The sequence below is a fragment of the Lepidochelys kempii genome, chromosome 16 (assembly GCF_965140265.1).
Source record: "Lepidochelys kempii isolate rLepKem1 chromosome 16, rLepKem1.hap2, whole genome shotgun sequence".
NCBI lineage: Eukaryota > Metazoa > Chordata > Testudines > Cheloniidae > Lepidochelys > Lepidochelys kempii.
Genome location: NC_133271.1, coordinates 10462084 through 10482246, shown reverse-complemented (window position 1 = coordinate 10482246; position 20163 = coordinate 10462084). Strand labels below are relative to the sequence as shown.

Genomic DNA, 20163 nt, shown 5'->3' with positions numbered 1-20163 from the left:
ACACACCAGCAGCTGTGTGCACCCCATTCCCACTTCCCCCATGCCCTCCATGGAGAGGACTACATGGCAGGGGCTCTGTGTACCCCCTTTCCCCATACCAGGTTCCCCCAATCTCCTTTCCACCAGTTGTGTGTCGTCATCCCCCATTCCAGGGTGTCCCTCCACTCTCCTGCCGCATGGCAGGGGCTCTGCGTGCCTGCATTTCCCTCCCCTTCCCCACTGCAGAGTCTATCTCCCCCTGCTTGGAGTTCTGTGCACCCCAATTCTCCCTCCCCGACACACACACACACTCCATGCCACACCAGGGGCTCTGATGGAATCTGTGTGTACAGAGCCGAACCCTTCCCAGGAGATCCCTTCTAACAGGGGGTGCTGCCTGGCACTTGGAGGCAAAGGATGAAATGGGTCAAGAGGGTGAGGGCCTTTTCCACCCCAAGCAGGGGCAGAGCCCCTTTGGCTCAGGGGAAAGGTGCCCCCTAGAGGCTGAAACCCTTTGTGACATCCCAGAAAAGGTACCGTACCAGCAGCAGGTGGAGATTCCCCTCCCACACCAGCCTTGGTCAATATGCCTCAATCTGGACTTGGCAGAACCACTTCTCCTAGTGAGGGGTTGATTCAGTCTCTGTCATTAGCATCACTGCTGAAGCCAAGAGGGGACCATTCGGTGCTACCAGCGATGGGAGCGCTCGAGCTGGACAGAGCCCTACCAATGACGTTCACCCAGCCGGCGAACAGCACTGCGATGGCAACGCCTCTCCAGGAGTGCCTGGCGGGGACAGGCGGAAGGGCTCCGTGTCCCACTGCCAAACCACCCAGCCCCCTCTCCCACAGAGGCCGGCAGTTCTATGCAAGCCTCAAGAGGGGAACGGACTGCAACAGTTCTGGCACATAAAAACCCTCCCCAGCCACAAACGTGACAAGCTGGGAGGACTAGATGGCCCAGGGGACACCAGGATGGGGAATTCAACCCTTGTGCTCCACATGGCCTGTGGGTTATTGTATCCGGCTGGGGGGTGAGCACAGAACTGTGATTTCCCTTCCCTCTCCCAGGGCTGGTCCCTGCAGAGCAGGGGCGGGACCCTCTAAAGAAACCAGCACTGATACTATCCACGGTGTAGCTATAAACTTACTAGGGTCACGGTTAGGTGGGGAACAACATTTCTCTTTTCCTTTGCCATGTCCTCCCTCCTCTGGCACTGGAGCCCTCTCTGGCTTTAGTGCTTCCTAAATTTCTTCCTCACTGCTGCCTCGAAAGACACCTCCTCGGTAGTCATGAAGATGGTACAACAGAACTGGAGGCGCCTCGGGGAAACCCATCTCTCTGCAGCTCCTCCGACCCCTTACTGTATAGTTACTAGGAGCCGTCACACAGAGAAACTAAAGCAGCAGGGCAAGAACATTCCGCAAATTGTGAAGAAGCGCTTGTGACATAGTTCCCTGATCACTGGGAGCTTACTGAGCCCTACCAGGCAGGCATCGGACGAGAACGGACTGCTGTCACTGCTACCCTGGGATGGGTGTGAACGGGGACACTTCAGTGTGGAAGGCTCCCTACGCTGCAACCGTGGCCCTGAGCCACCCAGCTCCCACAGGCAAAGAAGTGATGGCTAGAAGCCGTCCGTAGAGCCAAACACCACAAGATACACAACTGCAGTCTTGCCTATCCATCTGCGCAGCGATAAAGCCTCAGACACAGAGGCTGTAGTTTCCTGTTGTTAATCACTACACATTCACCTTCCCACAGCTGAGAACAGCTCCCAAAAACCCGGTAACGAAGCTCGTTTGTAATGGGAGCAGATGCAATGCTGGAGTTTGGCACAGGGCTGTATGCTGCCCCTGCACCCTGGGAATTCCCCTGGTGACCACTGCAGCTCCTTTACACTGCCGGAGAGCGGTAAAGGGTCCATGTGGGGGCTGGAATCTGGCTCATTCTCTTTAGGCACTTACTCAGGAAAGCAGAGATGTCCGTACACTGGTAAGATGTATTAATGTTAGTCACTGAGAGATGGGATTTGTAAGTAAAATAAGACACCTGCAGGATTGAACTGATGAATCAGAGTCTGCTATTTCAAACCCAGCTCCCAGCTGGGGAATCAAAACGCTGCCCACATCAGGCTGAAAGCAGACAACATGCCTTTTGGTCCAGTGAGCTTCCTGGTCTGGGATCTACTGCAAGCGCAACAGCAGCCGTGGCAAAAACTGCCAGCACAGATAGCATCAGTTTGGCACCAGCCCTAGGCCCTGGCTCCTAGATGAGGTGGGTGCTCTGCGTCAGACAGGAAAAATCGCCTCTCTTTTATGGAAGTTACTTGCACTTCCTCATCCTTTCAGTACAGAGACTAGAGGGGCAAGCCTGGAGTTAGCGGGAGCCACGGTCAGGAGTGATGCAAACAGTGCTGGGCACTGGTCAGAAACCATACAGGCGTGGCAAAGCATTGTAACTGGCGTGGCTCCGCCCTTCGCTGGGTGTGCAAAACAAGGGCAGCTTACACACTGAAGGGACTGAGCAGGGGTGAAGCAAGAACAACAAGTAACAGGAGAACACAAAAGAAAGCAGCCCCTCCCCCCCTTAACTTACGCCTGCACAATTCCCAGCACTTCTGGGGCCACAGTGTGAACAGGGGCAGCTTCCACGGGGCCCCATTCCAATGTCACTCCTGATTATCACCAGCATAAGTAACTCCACTGAGGTCAATGGTGTAACAGTGACACAAAACCAGTGTGAGTCCAGATCCAGGCCACTCACTTCAATAGGAACTGCACTTGCGCCGCCAGGTACTCAATCTGATCCCTTCAGAATACAAAACTGATGTGATTTACACGGATTTTCTTTAACATAGTTATTTACTTTGTCCTGTCCATTTTTGGATCAATTCATCCCGGATGTGCTGCGTACGCTATCATTTTTGCCTCACCTCTGAATTCAGTCCCTCCCTCGGAGCCAAGACAACCTTTTCATCCAGCTTCGCTTCTAAATCTCACTTTAAAGTAAACGTCAGATCTTTGGGGATTTCCCACGTTTCTATGGCCAGGCACCCAGAACACATTCCTGGCCGTTCCCAAAGTGGATGGCCTCTGAACTGTCCAGTTAATCAAATTTAGAGCACTGTTGACATGGCGAACCCACTGGACCTATTGGTATTTGCTTAGCAATAGTTACTACTCTCTGCAATCCCAGCATCATTGGGGTGCGCATGTTGGAAGTTACAGTTAACCTGTGTCCTGGCCTCCTAGGTTACAAAACTAAATGAGAAGAGGAGAAAGAGGGAGATTCAATAGCAGGGTTTAACATTTTGTGACTCTTAACAGTAAGGACAAGAATGGAGCAGCTGTCATTGGGCCACCAAGTCCTCCATTCCTGCCTTGGGTAATGGCTGCAGGCCAGACTGGACGTGAGCAATTAAACATGCAGGAGGCCTCAATTCTTGCAAGAGAGAATTGGGCAGGTAATGAGCAGGCTGAAAATGAAATGTCTGTGCTATGATTTAGTTGGTGTTGGTCCTGCTTTGAGCAGGGGATTGGACTAGATGACCTCCTGAGGTCTCTTCCAACCCTAATCATCTATGATTCTATTTTATGATTCTAAGATAAATAATAGGTCAGTAAGCTAAAAGACAATATCTGAGTGAGCTACGATAAGAGAGGGAACACCTAGGGAACCATTTACTAAGAACAAGTTAACAACGCACAAGAGAAGTCGGGAGCATAAAGATGAGGTAAGGAGTAAAGTCGACCGTGGACAGAGCATGCTGCACAGGAATTGGGTCCTGGAAAGTAACCAAGCCAATCCCAAAACGTGCGATGCTATGTATAGTAACTGCAATGAAATGTGTACCTGTATAGAAGGAAGAGGTTTGCTGTGTAACTTTGGATGTATTGTACACCCAGCACGTGCCCCTCACGCTGGAGTCTGATCAGCTCAAGGGTTGTTGGAGTGTATGCCAACAAGCAAACCTCAGTGACAAGTTTAGAGTAGAGCTGAGTTCTTGGGAACCAAGCAAATAAGGTCTCACAGGCTACCCCAGCAAATGCTAACACTGGATGCCACAGAGGAAGGGTGGTCTAATGGTTACAGCAAAAGACAGGAAATCTGAGTAGCCAGATTCTATCACTGGCTCACTGTGATGTTGTCAGGGTCACTTGAGCACAGGATCTGGCCTTGATTCACATAGAATCATAGAACTGTAGGACTGGAAGGGACTTCAAGAGGTCATCAAGTACATTCCCCTGCACTCATGGCAGGACTAAGTATTATCTAGACCTTCCCTGAGAGGTGTTTGTCTAACTCTTATAAACCTCCAATGACAGAGATTCCACAACCTCCCTAAGCAATTTATTCCAGTGCTTAACCACTCTGACAGTTAGGAAGTTTTTCCTAATGTCCAACCTAAACCGCCCTTGCTGCAATTTAAGCCTATTCCTTCTTGTTCTATCTTCAGAGGTTAAGGAGAACAATTTACCTCCCTCCTCCTTGTAACAACCTTTTATGTACTTCAAAACTGTTATCATGTCCTCTCTCAGTCTTCTCTTCTCCAGACTACAAAAATCCAATATTTTCAATCTTCCTTCATAGATCAGGTTTTTTAGACTTTTAATCATTTTTGTTGCTCTTCTTTGGACTTTCTCCAATTTGTCCACATCTTTCCTGAAATGTGGCGCCCAAAACTGAACACAATACTCCAGTTGAGGCCTAATCAGCGCGGAGTACAGCAGAAGAATTACTTCTTGTGTCTTGCTTACAACACTCCTGCTAATACATCCCAGAATGACGTCTGTTTTTTTTTGCAACAGCGTTACACTGTTGACTCATATTTAGCTTGTGATCAACTATGACCCCAGATTCCTTTCCGCAGTACTCCTTCCTCAGCAGTCATTTCCCATTTTGCATGTGTGCAACTGATTGTTCCTTCCTAAGTGGAGTACTTTGCATTTCTTCTTATGGAATTTCATCCTATTTACTTCAGACCATTTCTCCAGTTTGTCCAGATCATTTTGAATTTTAATCCTATTCTCCAAAGCACTTGCAACCCCTTAGCTTGGTATCATCTGCAAACTTTATGCCATTATCTAAATCATTGATGAAGACATTGAACAGAATCAGACCCAGAACAGATCTCTGTGGGACCCCACTCAATACGCCCTTCCAACTTGATTGTGAACCACTGATTACCCTCTGGGAACCGTTTTCCAACCAGTTATGCACCCACCTTATAGTAGCTCCATCTAGGTCATATTTCCCCAGTTTGTTTATGAGAGAGTCATGTGAGACAGCATCAAAACCCTTACATCCCATGGAACTTCCTCTAACTTGATAGGGTTACACAGAGTGAGAGAAAGGGGAGCGCTGTGCTCTCTGGGGCTGATTCTTCACTGCCTGGCACCTTTTGTTGTCATTTACACCTGGGCAAAGCAAGCGTGAGACTCCACGTTTCTGATCTAGTGGAGCGGCACACCCACTCTGCATTCTACAAGGCAGCAGAAGCCCTATACTGCTGCATTTCAATCTGCCCAGCGGTAAATAGAGACAGTTCCTGACTTCACAAGGCGGGGTGTGCAGGAGATGAAATACATGTTTGCAAACTGCTTTGAGATCCCTGGAAGCATTAAGGGAAAGACAAACCCAGAATGCACCTCATCAGTGGGGCAAGGACATGCATAGAAGGGAAAATTCCTTCCCAGCTCCTGTTATCCCCTTATCCCATAAGTCATGAGGCTTGCCTACCCTTACCAGAGCCTGAAATTGACTGACAACAATAAGAATACATAGCTCTTATGTAAGTGTGTTTCATCAGTGGAGCTCACAGGACTTTACAAAGGAGGTGAGCATAGTTTCTGTTCTATTTAACAATGGGGAAACTGAGGCACAGTGACTTGCCCAGGGTCACCCAGCAGGCCACTGGCAGAGCCAGGAATAGGACCTAGGTCTCCCGAGTACCAGACCATCGTGCTAACCTGTAGGCCACTATCCCTTCCCCAACCATGGAATTTCCCACTCCCTGAGAAACCTAAGCAGCACACCAAGTGTTAGCTTTTTCACAGCTGCAGGTTGGGCAGATGTGTCGCTTTGGAAAGAGTCATCTCTAGCCTAGCTCCTAGATTCAGAATGACCCAGAAACCCCACAAAATTTGGAACTGATTTGCCCTTCTACTGTTCCCCAGCTGGGAGCTGGGTTTGAAATAGCAGACTCTGATTCACTGGTTCCAAATGTTGTGGGGTTTCTGGGTCATTCTGAATCTACGAGCTAGGCTAGAGATGACACAAGGACAATTCCCAGGGGAAAGGCAGACCCTGTGGGTAGCACATACCCGATTTCCTCGCCAGCTTCGATCTGCCTGGTGCTGAAGAAGGCGATCCTGGGAAAGCGCAGGTCCTGGTGTGACATGAACACTCGCACAGGAGTGAGGTTTGGCTCACAGAGATGGTTTATAAAGCGGCTGATGTTGCCATAGAAACGAGCATCTATGCAGTACACCTCTCCATCCTAGAGGGAGGAACAGTGAATGTTTCGTTAGGTGGAGTTATTTAAAAGCAGCTGAGATACAGGTCACTTCACAGTTAACACACAAGGAATTTCAAGATCTTTCAAAATATTGGAGTCTCGGACTCTCCTGCTTGAAGGATTAAAAGGCCAAACCATTAGGCATTACAAAATATACATCTCTTCACAAAGCACTTAGCCTGCATGCCTGGAGGCTGTTCGAAACACTCCTGACCTAAGAAGCTGAGCGAGCAGCTCGGCTCTCCACAAACCTGCTCTGCTAAGGCACTAATCTGTTCCAGTGGCACTCCTGCTCCATGCAAACACACACCTGGTGGGTAAACGGCCAGCGGACTCAGGAAACAGCATCTCTTCGGTCCTGCTAATTGAACGTGACAGCTGAGAAGCACAAAGCCAGAGCTCACAGCAAACACGCTACTTCCTGAAGACTACAGCGAAAGAGAGAACACAGAAACCCTCTCTTTCCCTAATGCCCTCGCAGCAGTTATCGTAATATTTTGTTTTCCTTGAAAATAAGAGACTCCCTCAGGGCTTTTTATTCCAGCGCAGAATGACTGTGCAAACTGCAAGCTTTAATTACAGAAGCTAATTTCAGTCACACAGAAGCCAAAAGCAAAAGGATCCATTAGTGGAGCTCACATCCCCTTCTGGGCAAGCACCTCACAATCTTTAATGGATCAGCTGTGCCAGAATTCTACCAGCCAACTGATACAGGAGCCCCAGGAGAAGACATCTGAAGATATGAAAAAGATACACACTTGGTCTACACTGAGCAGCCTGCTACAGGTTTTAAAATTTAGCAGGCTTTGCAATTTTAATCGTATCTACTTCAGTTTGGGGTGCGGAGAGTCAGGTCAGGGGAAGAGTCTGTTGGATACAAAGGGTTCAGAATGTCCACCTTAGGGTATGGTGAGCAACATGTCGCTCATTCCACAGTGAACGGAGAGCAATGAGAACTTGATCAGAGGGCTTTAGAGAAGGTGCCTGAGCTGTTTACACTAGAAGGGCAATAAAACCCACCACATTAGGATTTCAAAGAGGGTTTAACCCTGAAAGCTGGTCACTGGGGTGGAAAGGTTCAGCTTCTTCAGCTGTGATTCTGTGCACGAGTCTCTTCCCTGGTTTTGCATGATAAGCAGGAGCAGGGTACGTGCCTGGCGCTCTGCAGGTGCATCGAGCCTGCCAACATCACCGTGTGTTGACAAAATGAGGCTCTAGTTAAGGATTCATGTCAGGAGCCGGGGAGAACCAATGTGAACGGTAAAGAGGCATGGGGGTTGTTTGCCCTCCCTCTTTTAACAAAGAGAAAGCAACATAGAAAGGGGGAGGTTGAGGGAATGGATCACACAGTGAGACTTGAGATGTGGGCCTGACCCTGCCACTCTTATGCAAGTTTTTCCTCATGGACATGGTCATTGTTGACTGCAGTGGGACCTAACTGCATAAGGAAGGGCTGCGGGAGCTGGTCCTGTGTTTGTGACATGCGAAGTCATTTCCAATACCACCATGAATTGAACTAAAATGTCGTTCAGTAACGGGGTGAAGGATGGCCTTGTGGGGAGATGCATCACTGGGAGTCACAAGACCAGGGTTCTAGTCTCAGCTCTGCCACAGACCAGCTGGGTGTCTTTTGGCAAGTCCCTTAATCATTCTGGGCTGGGATGCGCTGGGAAATCATTGTCTTAAACACATTAACTAACCCCATGTAAAACACAATGGAGCCTTCGAATGTACATGCAATAGCCTTCATTTCCCCCGTATATTAAATGGGGTGATACCACCTAGGTCAAAGGGGGGCGTAATTCATTAATGTTTGCGATGTGCTTGAGATCTTCACATGAAAGGTTCTAAAGGAGAGTCAAGTGTTACAGTTAAAGCAGGCAACTCTCATTAGCAAGAGGCTGCAACTGATAAAACCCAATCTCATCTTTCCCAAAGATCCCGAGAGAATGTGTGTTTCTCTGCATTTTGCTAATACAAAAAGAAGATGACGGTCCTTTTAAAAGGGGAAGACCAGACAACATCCACTATAGTATATCCTACCCAAGAGGATTGGTCCTGCTTTGAGCAGGGGGTTAGACTAGATGACCTCCTGAGGTCCCTTCCAACCCTGATATTCTATGATTCTATGATAAGAGCAGTGAATTGGCAGAGAGTTTGGGCAATTAAACAAATGTTTGTCTTTTTTCAAACAGTGAACAGGATCTGTATGTAGGACCCAGCATGCTAAATAAATCACAGCTCACACAGCCTGGAGTGACAAATAAAGATAACTAAAATAATCCCCCTATCGCTCCTTTGTGCTACAGCGCAAACTCAAACTCAGCCATTCTCCAGTGATGCTGAGTTTTGCGAGGCTGTTGCCTGGCTGGGTGGGGCTTAGCGGCCTCTTCTTTCATAGATTTCAAGGCCAGAAGCATCCACTGCAATCATCTTGTCTGACCCCTGTACAACACGGGCCATAGAACTTCCCCAAGAATAATTCCTAGCGCATGTGTTTTAGAAAAAAATCCAATCTTGATTTAAAAACTGTCAGTGTGGGAGAATCCACCATGACCCTTGGCAAATTGTTCCAATGAGTAATTACTCTCACTGGTAAAAATTTCCACTTTATTTCCTGTTTGAATTTGTCTAGCTTCAACTTCCAGCCATTGGATCATGTTATATCGTTCTCTGTTAGATTGTTATCATTAAGTATTTGTTCCCCATCCACATACTTACCGACTGTAATCAAGTCACCCCTGAACGTTCTCTTTGTTAAGCTAAGTACATTGAGCTCCTTGAGCTATTACTATGGTTTCTAATCCTTTAATCATTCTCCTGGCTCTCCTCTGGACCCTCTCCAATTTATCAACATCCTTCCTGAATTGTAGACCCCAGAACTGGACATGGTATTTCAGCAGCAGTCACAGCAGTGCCAAATACAGAGGTAAAATAACCTCTCTGTTCCTACTCACGAGGTCTCCTGTTTATGCATCCCAGGATTGCATCGGTGTTTTTGGCCACAGCATCACACTAGGAGCTCATGTTCAGCTGAGTATCCACCACAACCCCCAAATCTTTTTCAGAGTCACTGCTTCCCAAGATAGAGTCCCCCATCCTGTAAGAATGGCCGACGTTCTTTGTTCCGAGATGGATACATTTAAATTTAGCCATATTAAACTGCTATATTTTTTGCTTGCACCCAGCTTACCAAGCAATCCAGATTGCTCTGCATTAGTGGCCTGTGCTTTTCATTATTTAGCACTCCCTCAATTTGTGTGGCATCTGCAAACTTTATCCATCATCATTGTGTGTTTTCTTCCAGGTCATTGATAAAAATGTTAAATAGCCAAGAACCAAACCCCACAGGACCCCCCCTAGAAACACACCTGCTCCATGATGATTCCCTATTTACAATTACAACCATTAGCCAGCTTTTAATCCATTTAACAGGTGCCATGTTAATTATATATTGTTCTAGATTTTTAGATCAAAATATCATGCAGTACCAAGTCAAACGCTTTATAGGAGTCTAAGTATACTACATCAACACTATTACCTTTATCAACTGAACTTGTGATCTCATAAAAAAAAAAGAAATCAAGTTAGTCTGACAGCATCTATTTCCATAAACCCGTGTTTAGTGGTATTACAGTACTCTCTTTTCATTCTTTATTAATTGAGTCTCATATCAGACTCTCCATTATCTAGCCCAGGCTCAATGTCAGGCTAATAATGAAGGTTAAGATTTTATCAAGGTTATTTTTAGTAAAAGTCAGGGGCAGGTCACAGGCAATGAACAAAAATTCACAGAAGCCTGTGACCTGTCCCTGACTTTTACTAAAAAGAGAGGTGATAAAATGGGCCTGAGGAGGGGAGGAGATCCCAAGCATGGCTGCAGGAGGGGAAGGGGGCGGGGTCCAGCTGAGAGCTGTGGGGGCCCCCCACCGCCTGCCATGGCCCAGAACGCCACAGCCCCCGCCAGTGAACAGCTCCAGCCCCGCTGCCATGGGGTGAAGCAAAAAAACGTCATGGATGTCTCTTGAACTCACAGAATCCATGACTTCTGGGACATAATCTTAGCCCTACTTATAATTACCTGGGCCATCCCATTTCCCCTTTTTAAATATTGGCACAATATTAGCTTTCTTCCAGTCTTCTGGGACTTCCCCAGCGTTCAAGACTTATAGAAAATCAACATTAACAGTCCAGCAAGCTCCTCCACCAAGTCTTTTAAAACTCTTGGTTGCATGTTTTCTGGACCTTCTGACTTAGAAGTGTCTAACTTTAGTAATTGCTGTTTAACATCCTCCTGAGATACTAGTGTAATGAAAAATGTGTTATCGTAGGACTACATCATCTGTTTTCCCCCCAAACACAGAAGAGAAATATTTATGGAGCACTTTTGCCTTTTCTGCATTATTATTGCTAATTCTATTATTTCCATCTAGTAATGGGCCAATACCATTGTCAGGATTCTTTTTGTTCCTAATGTACTTAAAAAACTCCTTATTGTCCTTAACTCTGCTTGCCATAGATTTCTCCTTGTGTCTCCTTTGCTTCCTTTATTGATTTTCTACAATTCCTAGTTCCGATTTATATTCATCACTATCAACTTCCTTTATCTTCCATTTGTTATATTTAAAAATATATATTTTTATAGCTGCCTTCACTTTCTCTCTAAACCAGGTCTTTTCTTTAACCAATACAGCCTTCTTCCTCAATTGTGGCTTTTTGGGCATACAGTGAAGTGTTCTTATACAATTCTCAATGACCATTCAACATTTTTCTGATTAAATTCTTCCTCACAGCTAATTTGGCTCATAAACTGGTTTCAATTTTGTGAAACTGGCCCTTTTAAAGTACCAAGCATAAATATATATCACTGGTCTGGATTTTATTCTGGTTGCACGTTATGAATGTGATCAAGTCATGATCACTCGTACCTAAGCTAGCATTAATTTTTCGTTCAGCGATCAGTTCCTCTCCATCTGTCAAGACAAGGTCTAATATAGAATTCCCTTGCGTTAGTTTCAACAATTTTTGAGTTAGGACATTGTCACCTACAATATTTAGAAATTCCAAGGATGTTTTAGAACTGCCAGCATGAACCCTCCAGCATCTGTCACTCAAGTTGAAGTTCCCCGATGATCACACAGCTTTTCCTTTCCTATAAATTATAGATAGGTGCATAAGGAGCTGGTCTTCCTGTTCCCGAGTGTGATTCAGTCTGTAGCAGACACCAACTAATGCCCCATCTTGTGCTTTACCTGTTAGGACACTGATCCACAAGCATTCCAGATCATTTTCTTCTGAGTTATCAGTGATTGAAAACAGGTAATGCCGTTTTTTACATATTTTCCAATCACTCAGCATATAGCAGGGCCTTGCCTTCTGTTTCCTGCCTTCACATGACTGCATTCTGCTCTCCTCTGTCTGGTTTTGGCTGACAGGTTTCTTTCTCTGATTGATTATTCCCATTTGGGGGCTGTTATTCCACAGATCATAAGGTGAAATCCCATACAATTCCACTCCACTGACACTCCTGAAGAGACAGCTCCACCCTGCTCCTCCCAGTTAGTAACTCAACACTAGCTTTCCGAAAACGGGACTACATGTGGCTGCCAAAAGGCTCAATCTACGATTAATCCACAGATTCTCCATCAAAGCTCCCAATGGCTACCTGAACGGAAAGGAAGGTGGTCCTGTCGTTAGTGATCTAGCCCACAAATTGGTTTGGTTCAAATCCCAGAAACGCCACAGACTTCCTGCGTGATCCTGGGCAAGTCGCTTGTCCCCATTTTACAGCTGGGGAACTGAGGCACAGAGAGGATAACAGCACTTCCCTACCTCTCAGGGTTGTTGTGAGGATAAAGGTGTTAAAGACTGCGAGGTGCTCAGATACCATGGTAATAAGAACCTACGGTAACAAGCCTTCAACCTTTATTCATCTTTGATACTCCATTTGCTGAACAGCCATGGTTGGGAGTGCAAGTGGGCCACTCCAGAGCTGTGTGCTCAGCACTCTGCACTTCTCCAGAAAGACCCAGATTTGATTCCCAGGTACGATCTCTCATTCCAAGAGCTGGCAGAGGCTAGAATTACTTTGGGGGGAGCCTGCTCGGCCCCTGCCCCTGGTGTTATCGAGGGCTTTGCATTGCTCTACAAGTACTGCACGACACAGAAGTAGCCTCAAGGGGCTCTGGATGGACTCCTGAGCAGCTTTCCCAGTCCCTGGGAAGCAGTAAGGGGGAGGCAAGAGGAGCACCCCAAAGAGAAGATCCCCTCTACTGCAGGGTTTTCTGCATTCCAGCCTCAGGCAGAGCCAGAAATGCTGAGCAGTGCTTTCACCATTCCCCACTGGCTAGTCAGCCCAACGAAGCTGTGCCCAGATTCCAGCAAGGGCAGAACATGCCAGAGCTGGTTCCTCATGGGAAGGGGACGATTGGCACACGCTACATTAGGAATGGTCTGTACTAGCAGCTGGATAAATACTGTGATCACTCCAGAGACAAAATCTTCCGATATAAGCGGTTACATGGTCTTGGCCTGCTAGCTTCAGTGACCTTACAGTCACGTCTGTATGTAAGAGCTCTGCCAAGGCAAATATTTGGGATGCTCCCAAGTTTATGCATAAATCTTTCAGGCCTTCTCTACGAGAGAATTAAATTGGGCAGCACTGGTGTAAAGCTATGGACACTAGGAGGGCTTTATCAGCATAGGGGATACCAGTATGCTATACCAGCAAAGGACTCCTGGCACAGATGCAGCTAGACCGGCAAAGCCGTGCTTTGTCCCACAAGCAAAACAAGCTGTGCCGGTAAAAGCAGGCTTGCCAGTAGAACTACATCTCCACTGGGCTTCTGCTTGCACAGCGATGTCGGTCAGGAATCACACCTCTGCACAGCTTTGACGGCAGCAGTCTGTAGCGCAGGTCTGGCCTGAGTGCCAATGGCATGGCATGCCCACACTAGCTATGATGTTTCAAGTGCATCTCTGCACTGTTCAGTGTTAGTGCAGTTATACTGGCCACTGAGCACCTTTATTCCAGAGTTCCTAACACAGCTTCCTGAAGCAATGGCTCCTGGGAGATTCTGAAAGGCCAACTGGGAGCCCAGGAGAACAGTGGGAGAAGAGGTCAGACTCCCATAATACCATGAGAAATTAGCATAATTTCCCTTTACGGAACTCCCGGCAATTCCCTGGTGCCAGCATAGTTTCTTAGTTATTTACCCAAAAGGGAAGCCAGGATGAATGATGGGTTTCTGATCTATCGCTTACCAATCTGCCTATTGCCTACAGTGTATTTTCAATCCTAGGCCCAGTCAGCCTCATTAGCAGAGCATGCTGAAGAAACACAGGACAGATGTGGGTTGGCAGCCATGTTGAAATGCCTCAATCTAGGCTGATGGAGAGCAGGCGCAATGTGGAGATGATGGAGTCTTTGGAGGAGGAGGAGGATGCAGGATGCTGCCTACTAGCTAACCCTTGGATGAACAGATTGACCCTGGGCATTTAGTGACGTTTACCAGAGAGGTTGGTCCTTCTACTTTTCTGATTTCAGAGCATCGGCTACAAGACTCCTCACTGGATCCTTCTTTAGTGGTTGGAGAGGCCCCTCCCCTTCTTAAAGACAAAGCCTCTTTTCACATCTCTAACCACCAAACCAATATGGAAGCAGGTTTGCAGCTCCCCACAGAAAGTTCCCCCCATTCTCCTGCAGTCACCAGCATCACCTTGCTGCACGTTTGCTCTTGCCAAGGAGAGTTTCACATAAAGCTTTCACTCAGACTTTTAAAAGTGAGTTTAAAGCCCCTGAGAAAGCAACGAGCTAATGGCTCGAGGGACACCAGTCCTTCTCGGACCAGAAGCAGCACACCCAGCAGCGCAAGCTTCCCCGTACTGCCCTGCCAGGGTACCAGAAGTCGAACCTGAAAGGTCCTTTACTGGTGAACTGGTATTTCAGTCTATCAGCTCATTAATTGGTGATCTCTTTAATAAGGCTGCCAACATGGGTGCTGGTTAGTACGAGCTGGGAGGGTGGGCTTTGCTACAGAGGTACTTGGACATTAGAAATCAGACTGAGACAACCAATTTAATTCACACAGCCATCAGATGGGACTAACTTGCAATGACTATTGACCTGAGCTGCATTCAAACTGCTGACCTAACTCAGTCAGGCTTTGTACCCTATTACCAATCCCCTGAGCCATGCAGTCCACACTTTACTTAGCTGTGAATAGATTTCGGTTACCGTGAGAAGTGCTTTTCCTCTCCCAAGCTCTCTCACTGCTCTGCCCATCAAGATGGGGACACATTTTCTTATAGCTCTTTAGAGTAGCAAACGCTGGCTTTTGTTTTGCCAGGGAGTTCCTTGAACATCCTACCTTGTTGTCAAGGTCAAAGAGGTAGGAGTCCTCTTCACGTACGTCTGCCTCTGAATCGGAAATCAGCTCTCCGACGTACCTGATGGATGAATGGGAAATGCAGCAATGAGATGCTTGTGCAGATGCTAGCTTGGATTTTAACACCTTGCCTCTCGTGTACAAAGTAAAGAGTGAAAGTGACAAATCAGCTAGTGTCAATCAGCATAGGTTCATCAAAGCCAGTGGAGGGATGCTGATTGACACTAGCTGAGAATTTGACCTCACATCTTTAAAATAAAAAACAAAATTCCTTTACTCAAGTTACTGCTAATACTTTTGAACATTAAATGTGAATTTTAAAAAAGGATATACTTTTCCCCATCCAAGCTGTTTCCTTTTGCAGTTCTCTCAGCTGTCCAGTAACAACAGACTAGTTAGTTTCGCTTTTGTTTAGCATCCACTGACTTTCTGGTTCTCATGTCCAATATTGCAACACTTGGGTTGCACACACTGTAAGAGGATGTTTACATACCAATGCAAAACTGTTTGCTTTGGAATGTGCAAATCAGGAGTATGACTTTATCTGAGTCCTAACACTCGTAACAGCACTTTCAGCTTCCACGCACTTTCCCAACATTAACTATGTGCATCTACCCTTGTGATGTTAGTATCTGACCCGAGGGCCTTGGAGATGAAAGCTTGAAACATTAACCCTGAGAACAGCCAAACATTCCATAATAGAAAGGGCGTTCAGATGCAGTTCCTGACCTCGAGCAGTCTAGCACAGAATTGCTATATCAGGCTAGGATGCCGACTGCATGTGGAATCCTATCATCTTGCCTTCAGTGCATCTTGGTATCTATTAACCACTCCTGTGTGGCTGCAGCATTACTGGAAACCACAAAATCATTAGTAACCTAGAGCAATAGGGGATTATGGATGGAGCAAAACTGCTTTAGTGTCACACAGTAGCCAAAACGGAAGGCAGCTCAAAAGCAGCTGAAAAATGGCACATGGAAAAGCATTTTATTTTGTGACACTCCTTTTGATAAGCAATTCTGAGACCAAAACATTAGTTAAAACGGAAGTTGAGATGTAGCTTTTATGTTCCTTTAGGGCCCAATTCTGCAACCCCTCTTCGCTTTCAGCAGTACTTACTCATGCAAATAGTCCAACTGATTTCCCAGATCAGAAGTCAGTGGAAAGACTCGCATGAGTTAACTCTGTTATTCAGTAGCACTTACCTATCTATCTATATCTTAAGGGCTTATATGGTGTCAGTCACTTAGGTATCTGAGCACATTCCATATAAAAATCAACAGCAAAGTCAAGACCTGATGGAGTCTCTGGCTCTTCTCCCTTTTTGGGGTAAAAATTCTGCTTGGCACAGGTTGTTTCTATGGAGGGATGGGGGTCAAATCACAAAACATATGAGGTATGGAAATGGAATCACCAGCCCCTTTAGCTCTGTCCCTGTGTCCCACCAACCTGAACAACCTCTCTAAAAGCTATTATAACCACATGTGAACATTCTGAAATTAACAGAGACATTATTGGCAAGGAAACAATACGCTGCAGATTCAAATCAATTCTCCCTGGAGAGCTAGTTGCACATGGAGCTGGTAACATGAGCACCTGTTTCAGAGAAAGAGTGATTCTGGCATTGTGGAGCCATCTTTGAAGAGTGGGCATGGGTTAACTGACTGTATGTATGTGGAGGGGCCTATGACCTACATTCCACTAGGCAGAATATAGTTCCAAGGACCAACATATAACGTAGACATGGCAGCAGGGACCGGAGGTTTCTGTAGTGGAGACGTATGTAGCAACCGTTCTCAGCCTGTGGTCTATGGTGCAATTGCTGGTAACTGGGGAAGAGCTGGCTTGTCCAGCTCTTCTTGTTTCCAGCTGCCAAACTGCATTTGAAGACAGCTAAATGCTTCCCATGCAAACCATTGCTGTGTTTTGCCAGGAGGATGTTTTGCAATCAAGGTAGCTTGAGTGATCGTAAACGGGAGGTGGAAGACCATGAGTTAAAATCTGGTCCAGACTATTGAGGAGAGGGGATCTGTGAATTCTAGGTGTATAAGAAGGGCATTTTGCACAGCAAGGACTTGTCTGCATGGGGAACAGACTGAAATAGCTATCGAAGACTAACCGATTCCACAACAGCTATTCCAGATGAGAGAGCTCCCTGTGTGTCCACTCTATTCTGGAATAAAAGTAATTTCTATTCCAGAATAATTACTCTGCTCTGAAAGCACACTAACTATGCTGGAATAGTGATTTTTACCCTGGAACAGTATGTCCACAAGGAGAGCTATTCTGAAGTAGCTATTGTGGAATAGGTTATTCTGCAACAGCTACTCCAGTCAATTTCCCCCTGTAGACAAACCTTAAGGTGTGTGAACACTGGGGTTTCTTTCCTTATGGAAACAAGGTGAGGGAGGCGCAATTCCATGCACTGCATATAGACGGTTAAAGGTAATAAGCTTAGTGTGGCTGGCTCACCAAAGGAGGGTGAGCTGAAGACTGACCTATGGTTATATTGGTGGCACGTAGTGCAGGCATGTTACGTATTCATTCAGAGTTGGTTAGTATGTGGTTCTTTTTTGTAATGGAAAAGAGTTACAGTGTGACAGGTGAAAGGGTGCCATGAGTCGTGGATAGGGATAAGATGACCTAAAGTGGCTTGTGGTATCTTCACTCAACTCTGCAGTCCCAGAAATGTTACATGTGTGATCATTTTTATTACACCTTTACCTTAATTTTAAATTTCCTGGCATTCATGCCTTCTCCTGTTTAAAATTATACTTCTCTAATCAGCTATTCCTCAAATAACTTGTGCATTTACTCTAGTGTAGTGAGGCAGAGTGGCTTCCCTCCAGTGCAGAGGGATTAACTTCCCTTGGGTGGCACAGCTAATCCCCTCACAGCCCCCTCACAGGAAGTGTAGGGGCGGGTTAGGAAGTATAAAAGTAGGGCCCTGAGCTCAATTGTGCCAGACCATGGAAGGAGGCAGATGTCCCAAGCAGAGAGCCGAGCCCTCAGCAAGGTCCAGGACCAATCAACACACTGCCCGGAAGACCCCGGGGAGAGACTGGAGGGAGGGTCGCCCAACCGCGAACCAGAGCCCAGCAGTGATGGAGCGGCACCAGCAGAAACTGGTAGGAAACTGGAAGGAAAACAAGACTTTGGTCTCGTTGTGCTTCCGGGATGCGAGGTAGCAACCCCGTTTCCCTGCTCAGCCTGTAGTGGGATCACCTGCCACTGTCAGGGCTCTGGGCTGGGACGCAGTGGAGCAGGCTGTGCCTGGGTCCCCCATCCCACGTTATACTCTGCAAATGGCCAAATACAAAACTTTAGGCCAAGACACCTGAGCCAGTGACTGTGGGTCGCTCAGCCCATACCCCCAAAGGGGCCTGACCCCAAGACTATGCGGTTGTTGCCTGCCCCAGCCAGGAGGTTGCGGGCTATAGACAGCTTGCTTGTCCTGCCCAAAGGGCCAGAGCCCCAGACTGTGGTTGCCTGCACCAGCCAGGAGCCTGCGGGTCAAAGACTGTGTAGTTGCTCAGCCCAGAGGCAGAAGGCCTAAGCCCTAGACTTTGGCTATTTGCCCCAGCCAGGAGGATGAGGCCATAGACTGTTTCATTGCTCAGCCGCCAGACCATGAGATGCCAGCATCATAGACTAGTAGTGTGCACCCCAAACAGAGACTGGGGATCCCTGCCGACCGGCTGTGTGCAGCCAGAAGTCAGGACACGCTGATGAACTTTTGGCCCATCTACCGACACCCTGATGCCGCCTGGAGGGAGCACCCTGACCATGACAGGAAGGAACCCTATATTTGTATATTTGTGAAGAGTTGATGCTTTCCCCTCCTTCTTACTGGAACCAGTTGATCTCCTGGCACAAGTTTAGCTCTGGACTTTGAATGTTCCATCTGGGCAGAAAGCCCTGTTCTCCAGCCCAGCTGGAAGATGGATCTCAGGAACAACCCAGGCAGGGTTTGAAACATGAAAACACCCTCAAGGCCATTATAGCTTCTAATGAGCTTTTGCAGCAATGCAGGTGCAGGACAACTTTACCAAACTACTGCTGAATTTATTTATTTACATTTCTGCTACTATTCAGACTTTGCAGGCTCAGATTTCTCAGAGGTAATACCTTTAAAATTAATTCCCTGCCCCATCCCAAAAAGGCATCCATGACATACTGTTAAGAAACAGAGATCCTCCTTTCATGGGAAGAACAGGAGCCTGGCCTTGCTCAGAACAAAGCTGAATGGGTCATTTTCCAAAAATCACTATGAAGAATCACCACCACGCTAAAGCCTAATAAATCACTGGTTCAAACAGGAATGTATTTTTGGTAACCATACATAAATTATAGCAATCATTTTCTTTCTTAGGCCCTGATTCAGCCAAGCACGTCACGTGTTTAACTTTAAACATCCACTTAAGTGCCCTGCGGAGTCAGGGTCCAAACCAGAACTTCGGTACTGGAGAAAACCCTTAATTGTATCACACTGACTAGAGACTGGCCTACCCCAAAGCACGAGCTCCAGAGATATCGATGCACCTCTGACCCCCTCAGACTTTGGGATGTTCCAGACGTGAATTTTGCAGTTTGAGCCCATCTCCAATACAAATTAAATGGATTAATTCTACCACCGCCTTGCATTTCCCATATCACTGCTCGTTTGGGCTACACAATCAAAGCTTTCAGAGCTTAAACCAACGTCTCTCAGGCATATCTATCAATACAGCAGTCACTGTGACAAAGGCAAAAGCCCCGATTCAGGAAAGCATTCCTGTTCTGGACAGCACTTAAGCACATGTTTAAATCTCACTGCTGTCAAATGGATTTAAGCACATGCTTGTGTGCTTTGATGAATTAGGGCCATAATGTGGAATTTATGAGACTACTCTCATTCCAAGGTGACGCATGGAGGGTGACTAAGACAGGGTGGCTTATTGAACCGTAAACTCCAGCAGCATGGGGGAAAGCTTGAAGATACGCTCTAACTGCTTACGGAATGTCCACTTCGGGGATGGATCACTTGATGATTACCTGTTCTGTCCATTCCCTCTGAAGCACCTGCATTGGCCACTGTCGGAAGACAGGATACTGGGCTAGATGGACCTTTGGTCTGATCCAGTATGGCCGTTCTTATATACTTAGGCTAGATGGCTCTGTATGAAGCAATTTCTTTCTGCATGCACCTCTCCCTTCAATAAGGAGCATTCTAATTTGGGTGCATGACACCAATTGCCCAACACACCATCAGAATTCATGAGCTGATGCTTTCTTTG

General features: G+C 46.7%; 1 protein-coding gene across 13 annotated transcripts in view; it reads right to left on the bottom strand.

The window, feature by feature from the left end:
- The window catches only part of EHMT1 (euchromatic histone lysine methyltransferase 1), a 170424-nt gene that overhangs the window by 2301 nt on the left and 147960 nt on the right, over nt 1-20163 (bottom strand). For all 13 annotated transcript variants that reach the window (XM_073313920.1, XM_073313919.1, XM_073313921.1 and 10 more), the window contains 2 exons: nt 14870-14948; nt 6307-6482 (listed from right to left, as the gene is read on the bottom strand). In XM_073313920.1, the coding sequence (XP_073170021.1) occupies nt 6307-6482; nt 14870-14948 (255 nt within the window). The remainder of the gene's footprint in view (nt 1-6306; nt 6483-14869; nt 14949-20163) is intronic.